This window comes from Lipotes vexillifer, unplaced genomic scaffold (genome assembly GCF_000442215.2).
Source record: "Lipotes vexillifer unplaced genomic scaffold, Lipotes_vexillifer_v1.1 scaffold102, whole genome shotgun sequence".
Taxonomy (NCBI): domain Eukaryota; kingdom Metazoa; phylum Chordata; class Mammalia; order Artiodactyla; family Lipotidae; genus Lipotes; species Lipotes vexillifer.
This window is the reverse complement of record NW_006786541.1, coordinates 5,642,409-5,669,667: the sequence shown is the minus strand read 5'-3', so window position 1 is coordinate 5,669,667 and position 27,259 is coordinate 5,642,409. Positions and strand designations below refer to the sequence as shown.

At 35.3% G+C, this 27,259-nt stretch overlaps 1 protein-coding gene across 2 annotated transcripts in view; it reads left to right on the top strand.

The window, feature by feature from the left end:
* The window catches only part of TCF12 (transcription factor 12), a 366,571-nt gene that overhangs the window by 279,473 nt on the left and 59,839 nt on the right, over window positions 1–27,259 (top strand). For both annotated transcript variants that reach the window (XM_007458915.1, XM_007458914.1), the window contains exons 6-7: window positions 8,757–8,892; window positions 12,667–12,719. In XM_007458915.1, coding sequence (XP_007458977.1) covers window positions 8,757–8,892; window positions 12,667–12,719 — 189 coding nt within the window. The remainder of the gene's footprint in view (window positions 1–8,756; window positions 8,893–12,666; window positions 12,720–27,259) is intronic.

Here is a 27,259-nt window from a genome sequence, read left to right as displayed (position 1 = left end):
GAGGCCGCCGTACTGCCAAAAAAAAAAAAAAAAAATTAAAATGAAACTTACTGTAAGTTTTTATTACAATAATCTAGGCTAATAAAAAGAAACAAAATTGAGTTATTTGTAGTGAGGTAGATGGACCTAGAGTCTGTCATACAGAGTGAAGTAAGTCAGAAAGAGAAAAACGAATACCATATGCTAACACATATATATGGAATCTAAAAAAAAAATAACGTTTCTGAAGAACCTAGGGGCAGGACAGGAATAAAGACGCAGACGTAGAGAATGGACTTGAGGACGCAGGGAGGGGGAAGGGTAAGCTGGGACGAAGTGAGAGAGTGGCGTGGACATATATACACTACCAAATGTAAAATAGATAGTGGGAAGCAGCTGCACAGCACAGGGAGATCAGCTCCAAGCTTTGTGACTACCTAGAGGGGTGGGATGGAGAGGGTGGGAGGCAGCCGCAAGAGGGAGGAGATATGGGAACATGTATATGTATAGCTGATTCACTTTGTTATAAAGCAGAAACTAACACACCGTTGTAAAGCAATTATACTCCAATAAAGATGTTTAAAAAAATAAATAAAATGAAATATGGTATTTTATTAATTTGAAGCAACTTCAAATTCTAGAAGAGAGAATAATATAATAAACTTCAAGCCTCTAAATTTTTTCTTTGAAAAATAATTTATTTCATATATATATATAAAGGCATTAAAAGAATACAAAGAGCAAAAAATAATAATAATCTAGGCTATCTTAGTGTTTCAGGAATAACCCTTTATTAATTATTCTTTGGTAATTAGGTACATTTTTCACAGATGGAGTTGCTAGATGACTGTAGAAAAGATTCTTTTCTCTAAGCATGTGTTAAGAAATTTAGTGCTATGTCATTTCAGAATACTAATTCTGTCTTGAATAAGACAGCAGAATAAAACTGCTTTGTCTAGTTCTGTATCCTCTGGGATACTTGGATATTCTTTTTGCCTTAGATACCTCCAGGACAGGATCAATAATGCTTCTCATTTGTTTCAGGCAGGCAGAAAAATCAATAATATGAGCTGATATGTAATTTTATGTTAGGAAAAAGTTCAGTAGTTTATTATGTGCACTTTAGTTTTACCAAAATGTTTGAAGGATCAAATAAAGGAAAAATACATGATTTTGTCAGTGGTAGAATATCAAAATGTTAGGGATATATAGTTTAGCCCTTGATTTTTAAAGTCATATTTACCATTAGTCCCATGGCTATTATTTCTTAGATTATCAAGTCCTTGTGGAGAAAACCTTGTCTTAAACTTCTTTTGTGTTTCTTATAGTACTGAACATTTCATTTTAGTTAACAGGATAAAATATCATCTTGTGTTCTTAGAAGAAACAATTTTTCCTACACTTACTTTGCCTAATCATTTTGACCATGATACAGGTAAAATGGGGAAATGGTTATTTCTATGATTAAGACAGCTGAGTGAAGGGCAGCTGAATAAAGAACAACTTCTGTATCTTTTTTGGCACTAATATTCACTGGAGAAAAAGAAGACGGTATTTCCTAACCACATCTCCAGGTTTGGCAACAATAAGGAGAAAAGTATATCAACGGTAAAATTGGTAACAAGGAAACTTTTTTCCCTAAAAAAAATTTGTTCTTCTTTTTCTTCCTTTATTTCATGCATATGTACAAAAACCTACCAGTATGTATTCTATAGGTAACTCAGCTTTAGGATTATAATTCACAAATTCATTTATAGGTCACTTATTTTTTTTAAGTTAATCTTATAAATGGTAATTGGGTTCCTGGACTATTGTGGAAGTTTTATTGTATTGAGGAAAGAGCCTCTTCAACAGAACTAGATTCAAGTTAGGTTCCACTGCTTGCTATCTGTATAACATAAAATCTCTGTACGTAATGCTTAGTAAGATTGCAGTAAATATTAACTGAGATGGTACATTTGATGGTGTGCTAGTGGATCCTTTATATGTTGTCTGATTTTCTCCAAGTTTTTATTTTGAAAAATTACAAACCCACAGAAAATATACCAGAATAGTACAGAGAACATCCAGGTACTCTTAATCGAGTTTCATCATTTAACATTTCACCATATTGGTGCACACGCATTCTTTTTCTTTCACTCAATATGTGTCTGTAGATGTTTGTATGCTAACTGTGGGTTTATGCACACAAATACACACAATTCTGCTGAATCATTCTGAGAATAAGTTGGCATTTTTCAGTTTATTCTTGGTCTAGATTGATACAGTTTTAATCTGTCACACTCTTTGGATTTAGCCTCTAATTGTCAATCCTTTCTCTGAGGGCCTATTCTCTTTTCTCTTTCCAATATCCTATCTTACTTTAGCCATTGAGAGTTGCAACTCAACCGTCTTGGATTCAGGGCAGATGAGGTCTCCTTACTTAGGAGAAAGAGTTTGTGCCCAGGAAACAATTTTTTAAAACGCCACTCATCTTATTTTCATTCTTTGTGATACTTAGAATATGGTAACCTATGGAGGGAAAAAAATGAAATGGAGTTTTTATTTTCTCTAGGGCCTACCACCATGCTACTCACTTTTACTTAAGCTTCATTTACTTCTCCCAGTAACCCTGTGAAATATTAATATAACCAAACAAAACAGATGCATTAATGTTAGATAATTTGCCCAGGATCTTACAGTCAGGTTTTGAACTCAGGGTAGCTAACTCCAAAGCCCATGCTGTTTCCAGGACATCATAGTTTTTGTAGGCATTTTATTTACTTTTAGGAATATAAGAAATACATTTGCCTATTCACCTTTTAGATTGTTTTATGCTTCTTTTAGTCTTTATTATGACTATTACTGGACTTCTTTGAAGAAATAACTCACTGGCTACATTTTATTCATCTGAAAGTTTATCTGTCTTTATCTTACAACTTTAGGCAGACAGACTTCTTAACCATCCTCCAAACTCAGCCCTTTGTTTCACCATTAAAGCATTACGTAAGGGATCAATTACATTGTCTGTTGCAACTACTCAACTCTTTCACTGTAGCACAAAAACAGCCATAGCCAATAATATATAAGTAAATTAAGTGAGACTGTGTTCCAATAAAAGTATTTTCCAAACAAGCCCAATTTGACCTGTAGGCCATGGTTTGTTGACCACTGGTATTAATCATCATCTTACATGCTCATTAGAATTTATATGCCAGGGAAATGTTGAAAGGAACACTGTTAAGTGATACATGAATGCCCATCTCCTCTCACGTATTTGTTTGTGTGGGTACAGTGATCAGTTTTGTATGTACCTTCTACATGAGAAAACACAGATGAAGTAATAAGTACAGCAGGCACCTCAAAACATGATATCATGAAAGTCAGTTTGCACTGAGCAGGGAACATCCTATTAAAAGACTAATGATGTTTGTAAGGAAAAATTCAAGGTACATGACCCCTGCCCTCAAACATGTGGTAATAATATGTTCCATCTAGCATACTCTAGCCATATTCTAATTGCTATTTGAGGAATGTCAAATGTGCCTAGCACAAGCAAAAAAACAGAAAGAAACACAAAGCAGATGTAACAATGGAAATTTTAGTATAACGTGTGGGAGACTTGATGATTCCTGGGTCACACTATTCTCACACAAATAATAATCAGGAGATCCACTTCTAATTGTTTGTTATAGAAATAGAAAGGATACATGTGTCATTTACATTTATATTAATTGTTTTCTCATTTTTATCATTTCTCCTAGAGATTATTGTCTTAAGGGGAGCTATTTCTCCTTCATGTCTGTTAGTCAACACCTTTGTTTCCTAATCTGTTGAACCTTGTATCTGTTGGAATTTGTGTGATTAATGCTAAATAATTACATTGATATTATGCAGTCTTTTCATATACACATCATACTGTCTGGTGATCGAAATCCTCTTCTTACTTTCCTCTTTTGTAAAAGAAGATATCAACTCTAGTCAAAGAATCACTTACCTTTTGAGAAGTCTGAAAAATTTGACTTCTTAATTATAAACATTTCTGAAAGATGCAATGATCTTTGGGTGATTTAATATACTGATTACTTCACGTGTGCTCCAGCATTGTTGAATAGGCTTTTTTTGAAAAACTGAAATATCAAATATCACATGAAGAGACAGTATAGCAAAATGTATGAAGTGCAGTGAAAGCAGTGATCAGAAGGAAATTTATAGTTGTAAATGTCTACATTGAAAAAGAAGAAAGATCAATAACCTAACTTTATACCATAAGAACCTAGAAAAAGAAAAGAAAACCAAACCCAATGCTAGCAGAAGGAAGGAAATAATAAAGATTAGAGCAGAAATTTTTAAAAATAGAGAAAAGGAAAACAATAGAACCAACAAAATCAAAAGTTGCTTCTCTGAAAAGATAAACAAAATTGACAAACCTTTAGCTATATTGACTAAGAAAAAAAGTCTAATTACTAAAATCAGAAATGAAAATAGGGAGTATTACTACCAACCTTACAAAAATAAAAGGGATTATAAAAGAATACTGTGAACAATTGTATGCTAAAAAATCAGACACTGTAGAAGAAATGGACAAATTCCTAGAAACCTACACACCACCAAAACTGAAGAAATAGAAAATCTGAACAGAACTAAAACAAGTAGATTGAATCGGTAATAAAAATCCTTCCAAAAAGAAAAGCACAGGACCAAAAGATTTCACTAATGAATTTTACCGATCATTTAAAGGAGAATTAACACCAATCCTTCTCAAACACTTCTTAACTCATTCAACGAGGCAAGGATTAGCCTGATATAAAACTAGAGATATCACAGGAAAAAGGAACTACAGACCAATATCCTTTTTGTATATTAATGAAAATTTTTCTACAAAATACTAGCAAGCTACAAATCCACCACCGTGTTAAAAGGATTGCACACCACGACTAACTGGGTTTTATTTTAAGAATGCATGTGTATTAGACATATGAGAATTGATCATTCATTAATTAGAATGAAGGGGGAAAAGTCACTCAGTCATCACATTTGGTGCAGAAGAAGCATCTGACAAAATCCAACACCCTTTTATGATAAAACACTTCACAATACTAGGAATAGGCAGGAACTTCCTCAATTTGATAAAGGTCATTTGTGAAAAACCCACACCTAATACCATGCCCAGTGGTAAAACATGAAAGCCTTTCCTCCTACAATCAAGAACAGGACAAAAATGTCTACTTTCATCACTTTGATTCAACATTTTACTGTACGTTCTAATCAGAGCATTTAGCCAAGAAAAAGAAATAAAAGACATCCAAATTGGAAAGGAATAAGTAAAACTATCTCTGTTTACAGGTGATATGATCTTTATACATAGGGAATCTATAATAAAATTATTAGAGCTAATGAATTTAGCGAAGTTGCGAGATCAACACACAAAATTTAGTTTTATTTCTTTACGCTGATGAACAAACCAAAAATAAAATTAAGCAACAACTCAACTTACAGTATCATCCAAAAGAATAAAATACCTAGGAATAAATTTAACTACAAGGTGTAAGACTTGTACACGGAAACTACAAAGCACTGCTGAAAGAAATTAAAGAAGACCTAAGTAAAAGGAAGAATATTCAGTGTTCATCAATTAGAAGACTTATTGTTGTTAGGTTGGCAATACTCCCCAAAGCAATCTACAGATTCGATGCAATCCCTATCAAAATTCCAATGGCATCTTTTTGCAGAAATGGAAAAGCTGATCCTCCAATTTATATGTAACTTCAAGAAATACCGAATAGCCAAAACAGCATTGAAAAAGAAATGTGAAATTGGAGTACGCATACTTTCCAATTTCAAAACTTAATACAAAGCTACAGTAACCAAAACACTGTGGAACTGGTGTAAGGTAGACATATAGACCCATGTGATAGAATTGAAAGTCCAGATAGAAACCCGAACATCTATGACCAATTGATTTTTAACAAGGGTGCCAAGACCACTGAGTTAGGAAATAACTATTTTCCTCAACAAATAGTGCTAGAACAACTGGATATCCACATACAAAAGAATGAAGTTGGACCCCCTACCTTACACTATATACAAAAGTTAACTCAAAGTGCATCAGTGATCTAAGTGTAAGAGCTAAAACCATAAACTCTTAGAGGCAAATGTAGGGATAAATCTTCATTACCTTGGATTTGACAGTGGATTCTTAGATATGACATTAAAAGCACAAGAAACAAAGGGAAAAATAAGTTAGACTTCATCAATATTAAAAACTTGTGAATCAAAGGACATTATCAAGAAGTGAAAAGACAACCTACAAAATGGGAGAAAATATTTGCAAATCAGATGTCTGATAAGGGTCTAATATACAGAACAGAACATATTAAGAACTCTTAGAATACCACAGCAGAAAGGCAACTCAATTCAAAAATGGGCAAAGGGGGCTTCCCTGGTGGCGCAGTGGTTGGGAGTCTGCCTGCCGATGCAGGGGACACGGGGGACACGGATTCGTGCCCCGGTCCGGGAAGATCCCACATGCCGTGGAGCGGCTGGGCCTGTGAGCCATGGCCGCTGAGCCTGCACGTCCGGAGCCTGTGCTCCGCAATGGGAGAGGCCACAACAGTGAGAGGCCCGCGTACCGGGTAAAAAAAAAAAAAAAAAAAAAAAATGGGCAAAGGACTTGAATAAACATTTTTCCAAAGAAGATATACAAAGGACCATCAAGCCCAAGAAGAGTTGTTGAGCATCATTAGTCACGAGGGAAATGCAAATCAAAACCACTTCACACCCATGAGGATGGCTATAATTTAAAAAACAGAAAGTAACAAGTATTGGTAAGGATGTAGAGAACTTAGAACCGTCATACAATGAAGTGTAAAATTGTGCAGTCACCATGGAAAACAGTTTGGCAGTTTCTCCAAAAGTTAGACAGATTTTGCCCCGTGACCCAGCAACTCCACTCTTAAGTGTATAACCAAAAGAATTGAAAAGAGATACTCAAACAAATACTTGCACACAAATGTTCATAGCAACACTATTCACAATAGTCCAAAGCTGGAGAAAACCAAAATGTTACATCAGTGGATAAATGCATAAACAAATTGTAGTATATCTGTCCAATGGAATATCATTCATTCCTAAAAAGAAATGAAGTACTGATACATGCTGCAACATGATGAACTTCAAAAACATGCTAAGTGAAAGAAGCTGGATGTAAAAGGTCACATATTAGTTATTCCATTTATATGAAATATTCAAAATAAGTTAAATCCACAGATAGAAGCAGATTAGTGGTTGTCAGGGGCTGGAGAAGGGGAGGAATGGAAGTGACTGTTTGAATGGGTATGGAGTTGCCTTTTGGGATGACGAAATGTTCTGGAACTAGATGGTGATGGTTGCACAACATTATGAATGTACTAAATGTCACTGATTGGAAATGTTAAAATGGTTAATTTTATGTTATGTTAATTCCACCTTAGATTTTTAAGCTGAAACATAAATATTACTTAAAATTATTAAATAGTGTGACAAACTGAAATGAAAGTCTTTCTGGAGGCAGGGACTGGACTATTATGGCTAGCATTATAAAGTTCTACTGATTCTTTCTAACCAGAGCTGAGGTTTATTTCTCAGTACCTTGATGCTCAGTAGCTGGAATGACAACTACCAACAGTATGGTGATAACAGTAAGGGGTATTATTGACTGGGAGAATAGTGAATATATGAGAGAAATCACAGCTCTTTTCATTTGAGAGCGTCTTCTCAAGTATATCTAACACCCTTTCCAATTGAGGTCTTCCTTTTCCCTCAGCTACCAGAAAGCTTGAAAACAAATTCTGCCAAATTAACTTCATTTGCTTTATGACAGGGTCAATTCGTTAGTAGTTCAGGGCTGCTAAATCTCTGGATTTCAGTGAAGTACTTGACACAATTTCATGACATCACTGTGACATACATTAGGGCTCTCTCCTCAGCCTTGTCATCCTGGACAAGGATAAAAATGGATGATTATTATGGATCAAATATAACAAGATGAATTTTATCAGAGCTAAATGTTAAGTCTTGTACTTGGAACCAAAGAACACAAACCGAACAAAGAAACCATTGGAGGGATATGACTTAATAGCAACTTACACGATAAAGAGTAACAGGGTGTGATTACTCTTAACCTCTCACTATGAGCTAGCTAGCACAAATGGGTTGTTTAAATGTAGTGTTGAAAACTACTCTGCATTAATAAGGCCACATTTGGGGCATTATTCTCCATTCTCCTTTGCAAGAGACTTTGACAAATGGAAAATCTAGAGGTCTGTATGAGGGATGGTGAGGAGGACATTCAAACCATGTCATGAGACACAGCTGAAGAAAACAGGAATGACTAGTCTTGAAAATATTGGCACTCTTCAAACAATGAGAGCTTTCCAAAAAGGGAAAAAAAAATGGAAAAAGAACAGAATTGACTACCTTTTGTGGTCATGAAAGCATTCAAGCAAAGACTGGTGGCCATTTTTCAAAAATGTTCTTGATGATCAGAGAGTGGAACTACATAGTAACTAAAGTATCTTTCAACCCTAAGAGTGTATGGATCTACATAATTACTAGAAAGCAGGCAACATGAGGATGGGGAAAAAGAGAAAATACAGGTTTAAACTAATGGTCTAATAAAATTCAAGTAAGTACTTAGATACTTCCTAAATTCAAGGGTTTGTTGAAGTTACTATAGATAGTTCAGGAGTGATGTCATTTTCAGATTTGGGTTCATAATCAATGAGAAGATAACTTGTTTTTTTGGCCTTGTTTTATAGTCTAGTCTCCTGAGACAAGATCTAGGGCTTGGAAGCCCAGCACAAATCTCTTCTTCAGGAAAACCTGGGACACCGTACTACTCATTCTCTGCCACAAGTTCCAGGAGAAGACCACTCCATGACTCTGCAGCACTTGGTAAGTGTATCACACAACAAACCCCATTTTACAAATGTTTCTTCCCTACCCCACTCCCCCTTAGTCTATGCTTCTGGCTGTACTTTTAATTAGAAGAAATTTGGTTTCTTGGGTATCACGATGATAGTGGGGCTTATTTACATAAAATAATATATATTTAATAAACAATATTTGGTCATCAGTATAAGAGGAACTGAATAGTGAAAAATGGAACTTTAAAAATGGGATTAGTTTTTCCTCTTATAATAAAAATGTCATGTACTAATATTAACACCTTATTCTTGACTAAAATTGATATAATGCTCAACAGTTTACAAAGTGGTTTTATAGTATACATTCTCATTTCATCCATACAGCAGTCCTAGTAGTCAGTGGACGTAATACTAGCTTTAACATAAAATTGAGGCTCAAAAGAGGACACATTCATATAACTAGAGGTGATTTATGCAGGATACAATTTAAGATTTTCTGACTCCAAGTCCAATGTTCTTTGCATATTAATTGCTTCTACTCCCCACTTTTTAAAAAATTGAGGTAAAATTAGCATAACAGAATTATCCATATTAAAGTGTACAATCCAGGGACATTTAGTATATTCACAAAACTGTACAGCCATTCTCTCTAGCTCCAAAACATCACCTCAAAAGGAAACTCAGTAACTATCAAGCATGCAGATCTCATTTTCTTTAGCTTCCTTCTTTTATGTCTTATACATAGCCTAACCAGGCCAATCTGTTTTGTGTTGCTGCTTACAGCAAGCCTCAGGTATACTCTGACACCCTATCCAGTCAGTGTTTAAATGTGGGAATTTTTGGTTATTCTTACCAAAGAATCCTTTATATAAGAAAATTGAAGTTGTAAAGCATGTTTATATTAAGGATAAACCAGCTTCTGAAATAAACATAGTCCACCAAAAGAAAGTATGTCCCAGTTATTTGTTCCACAGATACTTGTTGACACCCCTAATTTGTATGTCTACCTCTGTCAAACCTAAATTTTGTTAAAATATCCCTAGCCTTTGGGTCTAGAATATGCCTGAGGGTGTAAAAGGGCACAGTGATGGATTGTCATACTAGGCATAGAAAGCTCTGGTTAGATATGCCCACCTCTCAGTGTTATGGGTGGTTGAGTATATGTACTGTTAGCTCCAATGATTTAGACCACTGCACTCATTAAGGAAATGGTAAGTTAAGGTATCTTTTCTCCATCTCCACTTTTGTTTCCCACCAAATTAGTTAGTCAGGGTAAGAACATTCTTTTGAGTCTAGATGTGGCGGTGTCACTCTAGAAGAATATCTGTCAGTATGCTATGTAAGCACACACTGTGATAAAAAGCACTAATATAGACCAGTATACTATTACTAAGAGTTCAAGGGAGAAATAAACTATTGGAATATTGAGGGCAGGGAGGGGGAGTGGATTTCATAAATACTCAAGCTTTCCAGAAATTAAAGCTTATATATTCTTCATTTTCATTTTGATTATGATAATGCTAGGTACTGTGGATTATTTCTTCTATGCCAGGTACTGTGTTATACATACTGCATCTTTACAAAAACTCTGTGAGGTTATAATATTAACGTCATGTTGCAAATAAGGAACCAAGACCCAGGAAGCTAAGTAACTTAGCCAAGCCTTGGTATCCAAGGAGGTGCACTCATCTCCTGGGTGAATACCATTTAGTGGATTATTATTCCATTCTTTATTGTTATTTCTCAGTCTTAGCCACTCTTTCTTGGCATTGCAGTTATCCATAAAATCTCTGAAAGGACTTCAGAGATAATCTACGCCAATCTTAGCATCTTCTCAAGCTATTTAGATGCTTTAGGAAATCAACATTCTGTAAAACAGTATCTAATTTATAATACTCTTGCCACAGTTTTTAATATAAACCTAGTAATAATGGCTAAAATTTATTGTGTCATTTTCTGTTAGGCACTTCCCTGAGCATCTTTCTGTATTATATTTATTGCAATAACTCCAGGAGGTTATTGTAGGTAACTGAAGTTCTAAGAGGTTAAGTAACTTGCCCAGGCTCACACAGCTGCTGTGTGATGGAGCTGAAATTTGAATCCAATCAGCTTACTCTCTTAACTATTACACTTTGAAACCTCCCAAAAGTGAACTCTGTATCCTAAGTTCATGATTTTGAATCCAACATTATTTATATAATTGTAGAGAGGCAGCTAATGATGAGATTAAAAATATAAAAGAAAAATTTCCATTCCCATGGCAGTGAAGAACTGTCCTTATCTGAACAGCAATGTATTCTACTGCTAACTACCCCAAAAGAGAGTGATGGGCTCCAGACTGATAGGAACAGTTCAGTTGACTCTCTTGGTATGTATAGAGTGTGGCTTTTGCTCAAGGGATACTGTACTAGTTGTGAAAAGTTGGGTTTTAGAAAAGCCTCACAAAGAACAAAAATTTTGCCTGTAAGTTTTATAAATATAGAGTGTGCCAGATGTTGTTTATCTTTGGCACTTTTGTTTTAAGGAAATATAGGCTGCCTCTTGGGGTAGGGAATAGATGCTAATGAGTGTTTTTTTTTCCTCTTTTTATTGTATAAACTTTTTCCATGTGCTACTTACAAAGTTGCTTTTTTAGCTTTGCAGCCTCCTGGGACATTCACTATAAAGATTCCCGGCCCCAATTTAAATGGGTTTCATTCTATCTTAAACAACTGCATGTTTTATTGTCATATCATTTATGACCCAGGAAAATACCATTTTTACAGTTCTAATTTTTACAGTTTTCAAAAACATTGTAATTAACATCAGCCTTCTTATGCGTTCTCTCTTCTTAATAGTTAACCCCTCTGAAAAATCCTGAATTTGATCCATTATTTGTGTACAATTGGAAAGGTGCAATTAACACCATTTTTTTACAATAAATAAGATGAACAAGTATTAAATTTTAAATTTTACAGATAAGTAAAAGTAAAATACCAAGTAAGGTCATTAGGCATATGAAAATATTCATATTCTCCATTATATTAATAAATAATTTGTGTCTTAGAAAGAAATATACTTTAGTTATTTCTTGGAAATAAATATAAACATCCAAGGATAAAATTGTATAATAATTAGTGCTGAAGTTGCAGTTTTAACCACACATTGTTAAAGTAAATGTTCTTATAGAATACTTATAGGATGATATCATACATGACAATGCCTGTATCTAATAGTTTATGTAGCATATCTCAGATATTATTATAACCTTAATTTTTCAGTTATTAAATTTTATTTCAAATTTTTAACATAATACCTTGTAGCATTAGCATTAGCTTTTAGTCTATTTAATATGCATTTAAACCTAATTCTCAATGTGATATGAACACTAAATTTGTGTCTCTCTTAAGGAGTCATATTATTAAACTGACCTGTTGTACCAAATGCCCCTCTGCAAATGAGCTGAGATAAATGATGTAAAGTGCCTAATATGGAACCTTGCACATAATAGGTGCTTAAGAAATATTATTCCCTTTTCTCACACATGCTTATTGGTTTGTTATTTTCTTTCTTGTTTTACTTTGCTGTCATCTTCCCAAACTTATGGGATATGTATTTCAGAATATATCACTTCATTAGGAGTACCTGTTTTACACTGGAACCAGTTAGAAAGAATGAGACCCCTATCCCTGTATTCCCTTACTTACTTCTAAAATACTGGAAGACAAGAAGATACTAGGAGGAAAAATTCTTTCCTGCTCATTTGAAGTCTGAAACTTTTCTAATACAAATGCTGATGAAATATACTGTTTCCCACGTGCAGATCCTTTGCAAGCAAAGAAAGTCAGAAAGGTGCCTCCTGGCTTGCCTTCTTCTGTAAGTACCCATTTTTTTGACTTTGTGGTAAACAAACTGATTTCAGGTATTCAGTATCTGCTGGCTGTAAGGATACATTTGGTTGGTATCAGTAGGCACACTTCACATAGTAACTGTTCTCTACTTAACGGAATCACTGATTGAGTTAAATCCAAATTCAGTGTTAGGTTTTTAAGATTTCTCTTCAGTGGTTTGTAGCTTACTCATATGCTTTTACTCCATGGCCCTGTCATTTGAATTCCCCTCTTGGGAAGAGGACTAGGCTGGTAGCTGTCAAAGAAGATCTCCTGTACATGTCTTTTGATGTTTAATTAGTCATTATGTTGCTGAACAGGAGGACAGACAGAGATTAATAGCTGAGAATCTTAGAAATTTACATTTGTAATAATCCCAATGGAGCTAAAGACATTAAGATTCGGAGGACATGTTCGGCTCAGCTTGCCTCAGTAGGACTGAGGTTATTAATATGCATAAATCACCAAGTCAGATGTTCATTGTGAAGCCCTTGTGGATTTTAAAGCCTTCATTAAGCCTTTCCTAACTTCAGCCTAGCATCAGGAAAGCTTTCAAGCAGCTAGTTTGTTGATCCCTCTTTGCTCAAAAATGTATCCTTTGAGAATAAAGAGCTTTCATGAAGGAGGTTGGAAAGGTTTGGTGAACAACCGTTAATGGCCATGATAATCAAATGCTGTAGGGGTGTTTGTGCTATTAAGTATAGTTTATTCTGTTACAGAGTAAAAGTATTTGTAAATGAACCTATATCATAAATCCACCTACAATTTAAAAATCCCTGGTGTGAAGAGGGAAGATTTTTTTTCCTCTCCCTTTTCTTAGAACAAATGGGGAGTGGGGCTTTTGGATTGAGGCCCCATGCCTTGTAGGGTACATCTCTTTGTTGTGTAAATGGATGTTGGCCTTTTATTTGGCAGTACTTAACACATGGGCGCAGGTGCTGCTGGATGAGTCACAGCTCATCGAAGTATACACTGAATGGAATATCTGGCTTGGCAAGTAGTAATCTAGAAGGAGCAGCATGGGTCTGAGCTTTTTATTTTTTATTAAGGCTGAAGTAGAGATACCATCTTTTTGGTTGTTTGCCTTCCTTCTTTCCTATGTTCTTCCCCCTCCTTCTCTTCCATGTGATACATGAAAACTTAAATTTGAAATCCTCTTTGAAACTCACTTCCAGATGGATCTGAGTTTTATGCAGCCTAGGGCAGCTGTGCTCTGAACCTGCAGCTTACCTGGAAGGTTGGATTGCAGCTGCAGGCATTCTTAAAAGCTTTTGCTTGCATAAGCACTTGGACCCACTAGAGGCTGAATAGCTGCTTGATAAACAAAATGAACACAATGCCTCAAATCATTATTCCCAAAGACAGGATTTTTTTTTCAGCGACAGCTAAAAATAGTTGGGCAATTTACATTTTAACAGTTGTGTGCTGTGCAGGGGTAGGTGGTTCAACAGCATAACGTGATTTCTGCTAGATTAACGGAAGTCATATTTAAAACTGACAGAACAGCTAAAACATGTAACTGTGCGATTTTTTTGGTAATTTGTTACTATAATTCTATGAGAGTAATAGAAGTTAAATTACATATTAATATTTAGTATAACTGCACAGGTTTTAAAAAATACCAGATTAGTAAATGAAAAATTCATCTCATTTCTTTGCCTGACATTAATTTTAAGAAACAGTATATTTTTGTTGTTTCATAGTTCTTTCATTTTTAAAACAAAAGGGCAAAATGGACAGAACAACCTGGAAAAAGAATAAACACTGGAGGTCACCAGTGTTCCTTGCAATCCTAATCAAAACAGCATTCACTACCTGGAGGTAATTCTCTGTATTGTCTCAGGTGTTAAGGATGAGCCAAGGAGAGTGGGAAAGCCAGTGAATCCTGATGAAACTGATTTCTTTGAGAACCATTAGAAAATTTCACAAGTCAAGCCTACTTATATATTGTATTACTAGCTTCTTGCGATTTATTACATATTTGTATAGAAAATATTAGAAATTATTATTTTCAATTCTGTACTTAACATCAGCGTCAAACATGATCATACTGCTTTGAAACCATGCTGAAAATAGTATTTAAACGTATTGAATGTTATTAAGGATATATATAAATGATAACTGCATTTTAATTAAAAGCATATTTTAGATTAAACGCTATGTTGAAATCTCAGGTTTTTAAAAGAGAATAATTTTTCACTTTAAAAACTGGTACTTTGATAAATGATACCAAAATAATAAACTGAGAACACTTATTGTTACACTGCTTACCTTTTCAGTGTCTAAAACAAATGGAATTTAAAGTAATGGTTTTCTATTGGGATGCTTTTACTGAAATATATGTAATTCATAGGGCTTTATCAATGTGAATTATTTTTTTTAAATGGGCATAAAAATGAAAATGGACTATGTATATTTTATTTCATGATCATTTGAATATCCTACTTCCCAAACTAGAAACTTGACCGTAACATCTCAGATTTCACAGTTTGCTGCTTGTGCAGTCAACCTTTAGTCATCTGTAAAATACATGTTATCTTTACTAAAGAAAGAGTGAAAGAGCTAGGTTGGTATCATACTGCTCACACCACTACAGAAAACAACAGGCAGTGTTACTTAACATGCAAAGCCTTGATAATCTACATAATTTGACCATAGACCATTGGTTAGAGGCCTTTTCTTTTTCTAATCCATGATATGTATTTAGGTATCGTAATTACAAACCTCAGCTCCCCTATTCCTCACTGCAGAACAACTGAATGGTAACTTCTGTCTGGATGAAGGTCCGATAATGGTGTATTGACATTCTTAAAGCAGTATGGTCACTAAGGTTAAGAAAATGGTCTGTTCAAATCTGCTGGCTTAGTTATTGATTGATTGTATGACCCTGGACTTGTCAGTTAGCCTTAGGAAGTTTGAACTGGGAAATCTAAAGTTCCTTTCAGGTCTAAAATGTTACATTCTTAGGGTTTTAAAATTAATATGCTCTATACATAACCAAAAGGTGTAATGGGCATAGTTTTCTTCCTACCGATGAAAAAATGGTGTTCTTAAGCACATTACATTTTCCACTTGTTTCTCTAGACAGGTTGAAATATTGAACAAAGTGAACTTCTGTAGCAGCAACAGTAGAGCAGTGCCTGGACATTGAATTCAAACATACAAGCACACCATCATTGCCTGCAGGGAACTAGTGTGAAAAACCAGCATTTAGTGAATTAATTACATGTATTTCAGTGAGGCAAGTAAAGGTGTGTACCAAGTACTCTGGAAACAGAATAGGTAGAACTAACTCTGCCTTGTGAAGTACTAATGGCCTCAGGAGTTGACATTTGAACTCTGTTTGGGAAGATTAGTAGCAGTCGTTACAGGTAAAAGGTATAGACATGTAAAAAAATAAACACACTCTCAGGCCGCATCTAGAAGTACAGCATTATTGAGTTCTATACCAAATATAACCTTAATGCTTTTCCTGTAGCAGACCCACTCTCCCACTCCAGACGAAGATTGAGGAACACATAAGACCAGCTCAGATATGAAAAGAGATAAATTGTCATAGCAGTCTACCCTGGATAAAAGCCTAAAGTCTCCTGGCCTGTAGATAATAGGAGGCATTTGTAGTTGTTAAGATTATCTGGGAGTCTTTCTGAAGGTATGGGTGTGCTTTGACTTTGCAGGATGTTTTCTTTCCTTTTTAGGGTTCCTGAACCTCCCTTCTCCTTCTCTAACCACCAACTCTAGTCTTTGTTCTTTGTATATACACAAGCTGTTTTTCATCTCTATCAAATTTTTACTGAGATAAAACATTTAAGGAAATTTTGAAACACTGGGTAGGGATTGGGAGCAACTGTGATATTTTTCCTAGTAATTTGTGGGAAAAAGTGAAACATTTGCATTATATTTGTTAGCATCCTTTACAGCCTCAATTTCACTGTGTTAGAGTAACACATATCTTACATGTGTGAGCATCTGTGCTAACCATTATCTGTATCATCTTAATCTTTAATCTTCACCACACCAATCTATAAGATAATATCCTCTTCTTACAGATGAGGAAATTGAGACTCAGAAATATTAAGTAACTTGCCCAAGATTACACATACAGCCAAAGATTACAACCTAATTTAATATAGAAGACCATTTTCTTTTTCTTTTGAATGTTAAAACATGTTGTGTATCTTGGTGTACTCATAAGGTATCTTGGTTAGTATATTAAATTTAAAACAGTTTATTCTGTCAGTTATGTTTTTCTTGATCAAATTTATTAATTGCTTTGTTGTTTAAAGACCTACCACCATCTTGAAAGGATGACGTAGAAAAGCACAGACTTCCTAGTCAAGCAGATGGGTTTTATCTGGCCTCAGCTGCTTTTTGTTTTGTAACCTTAGAGAAATTGCTTTTAAGTTCTCTGAACACGAAATTTCTGTTTTTAAAAGGAGATAGTAATGCTTATCTCAAGTGTTAGTATGAGGGTATTATGTGCCTTACATGTGCCTAGTATATAATAGACACTCAGTAAATGTTCTTTCTTTATTTTTTTCTAGTTCCTACCACTGTAGCGTGCAATTTAAAGGAATTTTAGCATTTCATGTTTACCTTTTTTTTTTCTTGGCTGTGCCTCATGGCTTATAGGATTTTAGTTCCCTAACCAGGGATCGAACCCAGGCCCAAGGCAGTGAGAGCGTGTGAGTCCTAACCACTGGACCACCAGGGAATTCCCATACCATATTTTGTTGAAAAGCAAGGAAAAGTTTGAAAACATAAGGAAAGATAAATATTATGGTAAAAAAAAGTATTTACTTGCATATGTAATGTATGTGCCTGGCACATAGTGAGTAGTAAATTGTAGCTGCTATTGTTGTTAAGAAAGCATTCATTTTCAGAAAAGGAACCTATAGAAGGAGGAAAAATTGATTGAATTAATTCCTGCCTAGAATTCATACTAATTAGTTTTGTCTTCTGAACTATCAAGAGTCTATGCTTTTTTTTTCCTTTATTTTATCATTGGTTGAACATCTTTATGGTCCTCTAAAGCATTTCTCAGTTGGAGGGAAGTTTCTTTGTTCTTTATTCTTTATTTCTTAACTTGATGTTATATAGTATTTCCAAACATAGATATTTTTTTAAAAATGCCTGCAGAAAATGCAGAATCCTGAAGAAAGAGGCAAGACACTTCCAAGATTTTTATCACCAGAAAGTAAACACCTAGGCAGATTTCAGAATACCTTTATATCCAAGTTGTGATCTTGTTCAGTAGCATTTGAAAACATCTTTTGAACATCATCATGCTCTGCATCAAAATGGCATGTCTTATTCATTTTTTAAAAATTTATTATTTATTTTTTGCTCCGTTGGGTCTTTTGTTGCTGCACATAGGCTTTCTCTAGTTGCAGCCAGCGGGGGCTACTCTTTGTTGCGGTGCCCAGGCTTCTCATTGCGGTGGCTTCTCTTGTTACAGAGCACGGGCTCTAGGCACGCAGGCTTCAGTAGTTGTGGCACACGAACTCAGGAGTTGTGGTTCGTGGGCTCTAGAGCGCAGGCTCAGTAGTTGTGGTGCACAGGTTTAGTTGCTCTGCAGCATGTGATATCTTCCCGGACCAGGGCTTGAACCTGTGTCCCCTGCATTGGCAGGCAGATTCTTAACCATTGCGCCACCAGGGAAGTCCGGCATGTCTTCTTCATTTTGAATATAACTGGTTTATAGTCCCACACATAGGCTGATGACACAGTCTATTTGTTTCTTAGTCAAATATCATGCTAGTCTTTGTCCTCTGTCTTCAAGTATGTATATTATCCCACAAAAGCTGTAACAGTTTATCAGATAATTGCTTTAATTTTTTTGAGAGTTTGAGAGTTAAACTCTCAAAGTATATTTTACCTCCCTAGCCATCATGAAAAAAATTTTTTTCTGATTCTTCCCTCACAAGGAACTTTATTTCTGAGATAAATCAAAGCAGCTTAGACACCACCTTTTCTTGCTTTGCTGCGGACAGGTACAGAGCTCTGTAGCCTTTGAATTGGTAATTGACTATAGTTTAGGAAATGACCTTCCTTTCTGCCAAACTTTTGTGGGATTTTATTTTGTTGGGAGTGGCTTTTTTTAATTAATGTGGATTTTTTGTCATTTTTAGTATTAAATTTTCTATTTTAGGGACACCCCTTGAGATAATTGGAGGTATTCTGAGGTGTTTCTAAATCACAAAGACCGCCAAACATGTACCGTGATCTAACATTTTCATGTACATACTAAATATAATTAGTAAGAATATTAAATAGAAAAGTCAGAATATTAAATTTTGAGGGTGGCTAAAGTGAGGATTTTTTTTTAAAATAGGAAAGGGAGGACAGATACAACTTTCTGGGGCTGATATAAATGAATAACTTGGAAAAGTACCACTTGAAAGATTAGTGGTTATCTGAACCAGTAAGAAAAAGATCAAGGGTAGAACTATAGAGATACTGTTACCTCCAGTTTATCAACAAAAATAGTGGGATAAGCTACAAATGTATCTGTGGGAGTGTTCTGTGGAAGTTATTAGGAAGCTAGGGTAACAGTGTATTTGTAGACAATTATCCGAGACTCTTAACTAGCAAGAATCCTAGTTGATTCTAGAATAAACAGTATTTACATGCAGCACCAGCTTAAGCTAAACTTCATGAAGTGAGCACTCCAGTTCCTGAACACGAGTGGGAATAGATATTTGCTTAGCTCCTTTAGCAGACAAGCCCATAGGGTGCACAACAACTAGGTACTTAAGAGTTTCTTATTTCGAACTGTTAGATAAGCTGTCTCTGTTTGAAGGCTACCTCGATATAAAATTTCCAAACTGACTGATTCTTTCTCTGACCTGACAGGTCATTCTAGCAGGAAAATCTTAGTACCTAAAGGGAATGGTTCTATAATCCATTCCAAACTCATATTCAGTTTGGTCATTGAATGAAAGATTTTCTTCATACATTAATAAGAAGAAATAGCCACTGTTTATGCTGACAGTAACTACTGTTCAGAACAGTGTCAGACTTGTATCAGTGTAGATAATGGGCTTTTAATCCGTAGTTCTAAGACGTTCGTTTTTTGTAACAAGCCAGTCCATCTTTGATCTGATTTCAAGTCAAAAAAAAAAAAAAAAGGAAAAGTTACCAGCGAGCAAGTCCTCTGTATCTGTTTGTACTGATGTGATGGTACAACCACAGTGATATTTGTTATTTTCTGACCTTTCTATTTCTTTTTAAAGAAGGAAGAACATGGCTGAATTTCAGAACCAGCTTTTATGATTTATTGAACTCCTCAGCTGCTATATTTTAGATCTTTGAGACTTTACAAACCAGATGTAGGATAAGCCCCAATGTGTGTGTGTGTGTATAATTTGTATGGGTTTTAAAGGATATGTGGTTGAATTCTATAAATGCTTTCAGACGTTAAACGCACTGTTTTGTCATTCAGCATCAGTAGAACCATGAAGTTTTTTTGTTTCGTTTTTTATCTAATACAATTTCTTCAAGTATAGGAAAGAAGGAGTAAATTAAGAAACTCCAAGTTTCTTAATTGAAGCCCCAAGTTTGGGGCTCTGGATTTCATTCTAGGTTAGGGAAGGCATTTATATCCTAAGTAATTTGCTGACATGAAATTTGCCATCGCCGATATTTCCTTTGTTTAACCAGTGATGATTTTAGTTTGAAAAGTCATTTAGTGTACTTGTATGATAACTAATTTCAAGGAGTGTAATCTATGCTATATAGATAAGTTCATACTTAGACTTCTAAGCAGTTTAAAAACACTACTAGTTCCAGGATAGTTCCTTATTTCTCCCGTGTTTGTATTCATTGAATAGATCTTAAACAAAAAAAAATTTTTTTTTGATTGCACCGGGTCTAATTTGTGGCAGGCGGGCTCCTTAGCTGTGGCTTGCAGGGGCTCCTTGGTGTGGCATACAAACTCTTAGTTGCAGCATGCATGTGGGATCTAGGTCCCTGACCAGGGATTGAACCCCCAGCTCCCTGCATTGGGAGTGCAGAGTCCTAACCACTGCGCCACCAGGGAAGTCCGATTTTAAACAAATTTTAAAGTGTTAGCCCTTCAAAGTTTTTGTCTTTTTTATTATCTGCATTTAATTTAAGACATAACCCAAAATATCTATAATATGACAACACTTTATTAATTTTCAAAAGTAATTTGGTTCTAGAAATTGTTTCTGGAAAATTTGCTAGAATCTGCTGTCTCTTTCTTATAGCCTATATTTCTTCCTCAGTGTGCTAGACCAGGAGTCAGCAAACTTTATGTAAAGGGTTCTGTTGTCAATATGCTCAGCTTTGTGAGTCAGACAGTCTCTGTCACAACTATTCAGCTCTGCTATTGGAGTGTGAAAGCAGCCACAGATGATACATAAATGAATGGGCATGACTGTGTTCCAGTAAAACTTTATTTGTAAAATCAGGTGGTAAACCTGATTTGGCCCCCAACTATAATTTGCCAACCTCTGCATTAGACTTAAAGACCATAAGTGTATGCCTAGAGTAGATATATTCTTACCTTCTTCATAAATATACTTCCCGTGAAAAATAGACCCAAAGAGAAACAAAATAAAACCCTGTTTTTTGTTTTTTTGTTTGTTTGTTTTTTAGATCCATTACATGATATTCATTATTCCCTTCATCATTTCCTTAAGGCCCTAGGCACATTGATAGAAACTTTCCAGGACAGTTATTTGCCTTAAAAAGTACCTGACTAGGATGGTGGAAGAACCTCAATATATAAAGTGGATGTTACGAAGTCATAATTTTTCTAGGATTTAAATGTCACATTAGGTAATAATATGCAGAAGTTTATGACATCAAAAGTAAGTCCACGTAGAGATATATTAGAAAATGTTTATTTGAAACAATTGGGTTTAAAGTATTTAAATAATTTGACTTTGATATAAACAATTCTATTATAATTTTTTCCTTGAACTTATATATTCATGTGCCTAATTACCATCTTTTATCCTGGTCCAACTTCCTCATAGAACCCAAAGCTAAAAAAGTAGTTCCTAGCAGCTTGAGAATCAGTTCTAACCCATGTATGATTGTGAAACAAATTCTGTTGAAACAAGTGACATGTCTCTCTAAACCTAAAAGCTTCATTCAAAACTTAAGAGAATCTTCACTTAGATGACTAGAAAACTCACAATCTATAAATTTAAGTGAATATTTATGGTTCTTATTTAGTTTTTTTTTTAGTTTTATGATGGCTAGTGTTAATAAATAATACTTCATAAATAAGTAATAAAACTTCTCAAGTTTTCCAACTTGAGCTTGATAATTTTTTAAACCATAAAACTTGACATAATTGAAATTAAGTTATCAATATGTTTTTCAACATTACCGAAGATACTTATAAATTTCAAAAAACAGTAATTTGAATGAGAATTAGAAATTTATTGCTTCTAGAGTGGGCTCCGTTTAGTAAATTTCCACTGAGAGAAATATGAATTCATTCTGATAAAGTTAATACAAAGTGAATATATTATAAAGTTATATAAAGTGAATATAAAGTGCTTATTGTGAATTAAGAATTCTTCTAGGCTTTAGATATTTAAGTAATAATAAACCATGGACCTTGTACCCTGTCTTCAAGATGCTTATGGTCAAAAGGTAACTTTGACCTTTGGAAATAAGTTAACTTTAAAATTTTTTTCATTTGAGTGATTATCGCCCCCTGGGCACATAGTGGAGTATCCAGGAAATGCTTTTTGAATTAAATTAAGAGGATAAAAATTAAATACTATGAAGCTATTATTTTATGTTATCTATGGTGGGGAACATCATCTTTTAATGACTTCCTGCTCCAAGCTGTACTTTTCAACTTTCTCCTACTCTGGCTGTGCCAAATCATCAAAAATATGTTAACTTGCTTTTTTTGTATAAGACACTGAACTATTTGTCCTATTTTTTTCCTCAGTTGTGCAGTTAACTCCTAATTATACACAATAATAGGAATAAATTTGCCCTCCAAGCGGTAAATTACCAGTAATTCAGCCATAACTCTACAGTGTGCTGGGATTGACATAGTTAACAATGTAGTGTCATGATCCTCATGTGACAGATGAGGATGGAAAACCATAATACAGGAAACCTTTTTCTAAAGGAAAAAAAAATTATGGTTTCATTCACGTAAAAGTAAAACAGTGGTTATCTTCCCATACTAAATTTCTCATACTAAAATTGTCTTCAAGAATTTGATCATTTCTTACCACCTGCTGCTGTCTTCATTATCCAAGCCACTTTTATCTCTTTCCTGAATTAAAGCATCATCTTCCCAACTGACCTCCCAATTTTCCTTAAATCATTTTTTTTAATACAGGACAATCCCTTTAAATTTTAAGTCAGATGATATTCTTCTGCTCAGAATCCTCCAACAGCATCTCTTATCTCTCAAAGTCCTTAAAATGGCTTTCAAGACCCTTCTTATCTGTTTTCTGCTACCTCCCAGACTTCATCTTCCACTAATTTATCCCTCTAGCCTGCTGCCCTCTTTACTGCTCCTTAAAGATATCAAGCACCGTCCTGCCTCAGGGCCTTTGCATTTACTCTTCTCTCTGCCAGAGCACACCTCCCTTAGTACTCATATAGCTAGTTTCCTTATATACTTTTCTCTTTGATCACATTTCACTTTATCACTGGGGAATCTTTCCTGACCATCCTATATAAAATGGCAACATGCCCCATATTCCCCTCTCTCCTTTCCTGCTATAATTTTCTTTGAAACACTTACTACCATCTGATGTACTATAATTTATTCTTTATCTGTCTTACCCAGGAGAATTTTGATAAAACAGGGATTTTACTTATGTTGTTTATTGCTTTATCAGCAGCTCCTAGGTGCATAATAGATGCTCAGTGAATAGTTGTTGAATAAATGAACAAACTTAAATGATTAGCAATACAGCCGTAGTTGTTCTTTCTTCCTGGATCATACTCATTTGACTCAGAGAAGGTATAAACAACATACTGAACAATCTGAAATTAACATATTCTTCAAGGAGAGCTACAAGTATATTTTAACTATCTATACTGTAAATGTTTAACATGGTTAAACTTTGTAAAAGCTTTTCAGGGAGAAAAAAAAGCTCCAGTTTTTCATCAGAAAAGTGGAAGTGTTTTCTGTGGCAAAGGTCACTGGAATTCTTCCCATTTACATGGGATGTATCAGTTAGATACATCACAGCTAGGAAGACCTGAATTTGGTTTTCTATGTGTGGACTTAGCATTAGTAATTGTGATCCTGTATTCATATGATCTTTATTCCAATTTTAACAATAGTAACACAGTTTGAATCTTTTTAATATTTCAGTCTCAAATAACCAGTGTTAGAGCACCCCAGTGTTCCTCAAGATCACACAGCTGGGGCTTCCCTGGTGACACAGTGGTTAAGAATCCACCTGCCAGTGCAGGGGACACGGGTTCGAGCCCTGGTCTAGGAAGATCCCACATGGCACAGAGCAACTAAGCCCATGCACCACAACTACTGAGCCTGTGCTCTAGAGCCACGAGCCACAACTACTGAGCCCATGTGCCTTGAGCCTGTGCTCCACAACAAGAGAAGCCACTGCAATGAGAAGCCCACACACCACAACCAAGAGTAGACCCCACTCGCCACAGCTAGAGAAAGCCTGCGTGCAGCAGCGAAGACCAATGCAGCCAAAAATAAATAAGTAAATAAATTAATTTTTAAAAAAAGATCATACAGCTGTAAAGGTACTGTGGTACTGCTACATGCTTTTCACCCTTTATTCTTGTATTATACCCTGTAAACTATCCAACCTATGTATTCATTACAGCCACCTTTGTTTATAATCCACATAATCTCTTTTATGATGTACTAAATTCTCCAGCCAAAAGGCACAAAGAAGCAAATCACAGGCCCAACTTCTTTATTACCGAACAGTGCAGGAGCCACAGCCTACTTAGTTAAAATGAGCTCTCTTTAGTTAAGGATTATCTCCTTAACTCTTGTTGCCTACTAAAATTATAACAAAGCCACCTCTGTAGAGGCTTACATGTTTATTTGAAGAATATGGCCAAAAATCTTTATTTTCCCGGTGGTGCTGTATTAAACATAAAATGTCTGACCTGTAGATCAAACTGCACGTCATTAAGAAACCAAAATTATCGAGCTAATTAGATGACAGAATTAGGTAAGAGTTGTTACCTATTGGTAAGATGTCAACCCTTTTCATTTTTTTTTACCATTTTATCCTAGACACTACAGAGCTATTTAAAAAGATGTTAGTTTTAAATGAAAATATTACTAGAAATACATAACTAAGCCCCTTGTAAAGATAATTCACTTGTCAGTGTATAAATGTTACTAGAATACAAGCATTTGGACTCTTAGCTTAGAATTGAGTAGTTGTAATAATGTTTTTGATTCCCTATCTGATCAACCTTTCATTTCATGTGAGGCTCTGGGCTTTTAACTGTGCCACTTGCAGATATGACTATAAAAATACAATTTAAGGTTGGTGTGTGGACATTAGGTATCATGTATGCCAGTGAGTCATAACCTGGGTCTTCAAAATTAGTAATACAAAATGTAAATATTTCAGAAAACCTAACATTGTGTAATTTACTGAAATAAATTATCCGTGCTATCAGATTTCTTTCACTAGAATTAGCTCAGCTCAGCATGGCAATGCTTCATTTTCCTTTTAATCAGAAGTTCTGAATGGGAGTTGCATGGCTTTTTTTTAACAAGGAAAAATATTCATTATAACTCAAAACAAGTTTGGGAGACAAAAATCTTTCAGAATAGGAAGTCAGTGTTTTGGGGTGGAGTAGGTAATAAAAGGTTTTACTGTTGGTGAAATGGCTAGTAAATGTTTGGCCTAGTTTAATTCCTGAGTTTTCCAGAAATGGAAACTCAGACTCAGGGAAATTCAGTGACCTCGCCTAAGCTCTCATGCCTCCTAAGAGGCAGAACTAAAACCTGAATCCCTGTCTCCTGACTCCTAGTCTATGCTCTTTTTCATCATATGGTATGACGCCACAGTGTCTGGAACCTGAGCAGCTTATCTCATGTTACAGAGTACTAATGAGTGGTAGGGAGAATTATTCTGCCCTACTATAAGTATTTGTGATAGAGATGCATAGAACAAGTAGCTTAACACATTTTCTTCTTTCAGAGTTTTGTGACGGTGTTTCCCAACCTGTCTGGTAAGGAACACTTGTTGGGGTGGCATATTGCCTTTACTAGTGAAGCATACTAAGTAAGCATTACTGAAACTTGTTTTGCTTTAAACTGACACTATCTCCCATCTCCTCCTCTGTTTATTATACCATCCTCATATATGTTTTCAAACTGAAGTATTACTTGGCTTTTGTTGAGAGTTGGTCACCAGAATTTAATGGTTAGAAATCATTCTCTTTACTCTTTTCCTTTTTTTTTTCTTTTTTTTTCCCCGGTACGCGGGCCTCTCACTGTTGCGGCCTCTCCCGTTGCGGAGCACAGGCTCCGGACGCGCAGGCTCAGCGGCCATGGCTCACGGGCCCAGCCGCTCTGCGGCATGTGGGATCTTCCTGGACCGGGGCATGAACCCGTGTCCCCTGCATCGGCAGGCGGACTCTCAACCACTGCACCAGCAGGGAAGCCCCCATTCTCTTTTTAAGATGGGTCATTTCATAAATTCAGTATCTGCATGATTTCTTCCAGTGAGTGTAGCTAAAATGAACTCTGCTTTGTTACTTGCTCATTAAAAATATGAGGCAGGATGATTTGGTAGATACTCAGTACTTAATTAGAGGTACGAAGTATTAAAAACTTAATACCACTAGCAAGAATTTTTACTGGAACAAAACATAGATTGGGTGCCAGAAATAACTTAATGTATAAGTTATTTAGAGTTTCCAGTTGCAGATTCTTGAAATGGCTCTGGGCTAAGTAAGATACAGATGTTATTTCTGGTCTCTTTAAAAATAAATTTAAAATAGAGTAGAATATCATGGTACTGTTCCATTTCTCATAAATCGAAAGGATCTGGTACTTTCCAGCTCAGAAGAAAAAAGTTACACAGGTCAAAGAAGAAATAAAAAACCGGGGAGCACTTTCCTTAAAGGAGAGCTAACTGGACCCAAGATCAAATTGTTTACCTTTATGGTTTAAAATAATAGCTTTGTTTGCTTCTAGTTTTTGTTTTGTTGTAACCTAATAAGTCAGTAGTGCAATACCTTGTCCCAGTCTTGAAAGCTCATCAGAGTGCTGGTTTATTAAAGAATTTTAAAACCTGGATACTCTCCTCAACTTTTTTTTACCCGCAGACACACCATTAGTGCTGTGATTATAGAGCCATCTGCAGGAAAATGATCAAGTTGCAACATAGTTAATGATTCTCTTACCGTGTTATTTCAAGTGGTAAATGAGAAGTGACAAACTGCAATTCATATGGGGAAAGAAATGGACAGCCAAGAAATGCAGGAATTACTAGGGAGGGGGACTCCCCACTTTAATTTTTTGTGGAAAACTGCTTTGTCATAGTGAGTTCATGATCA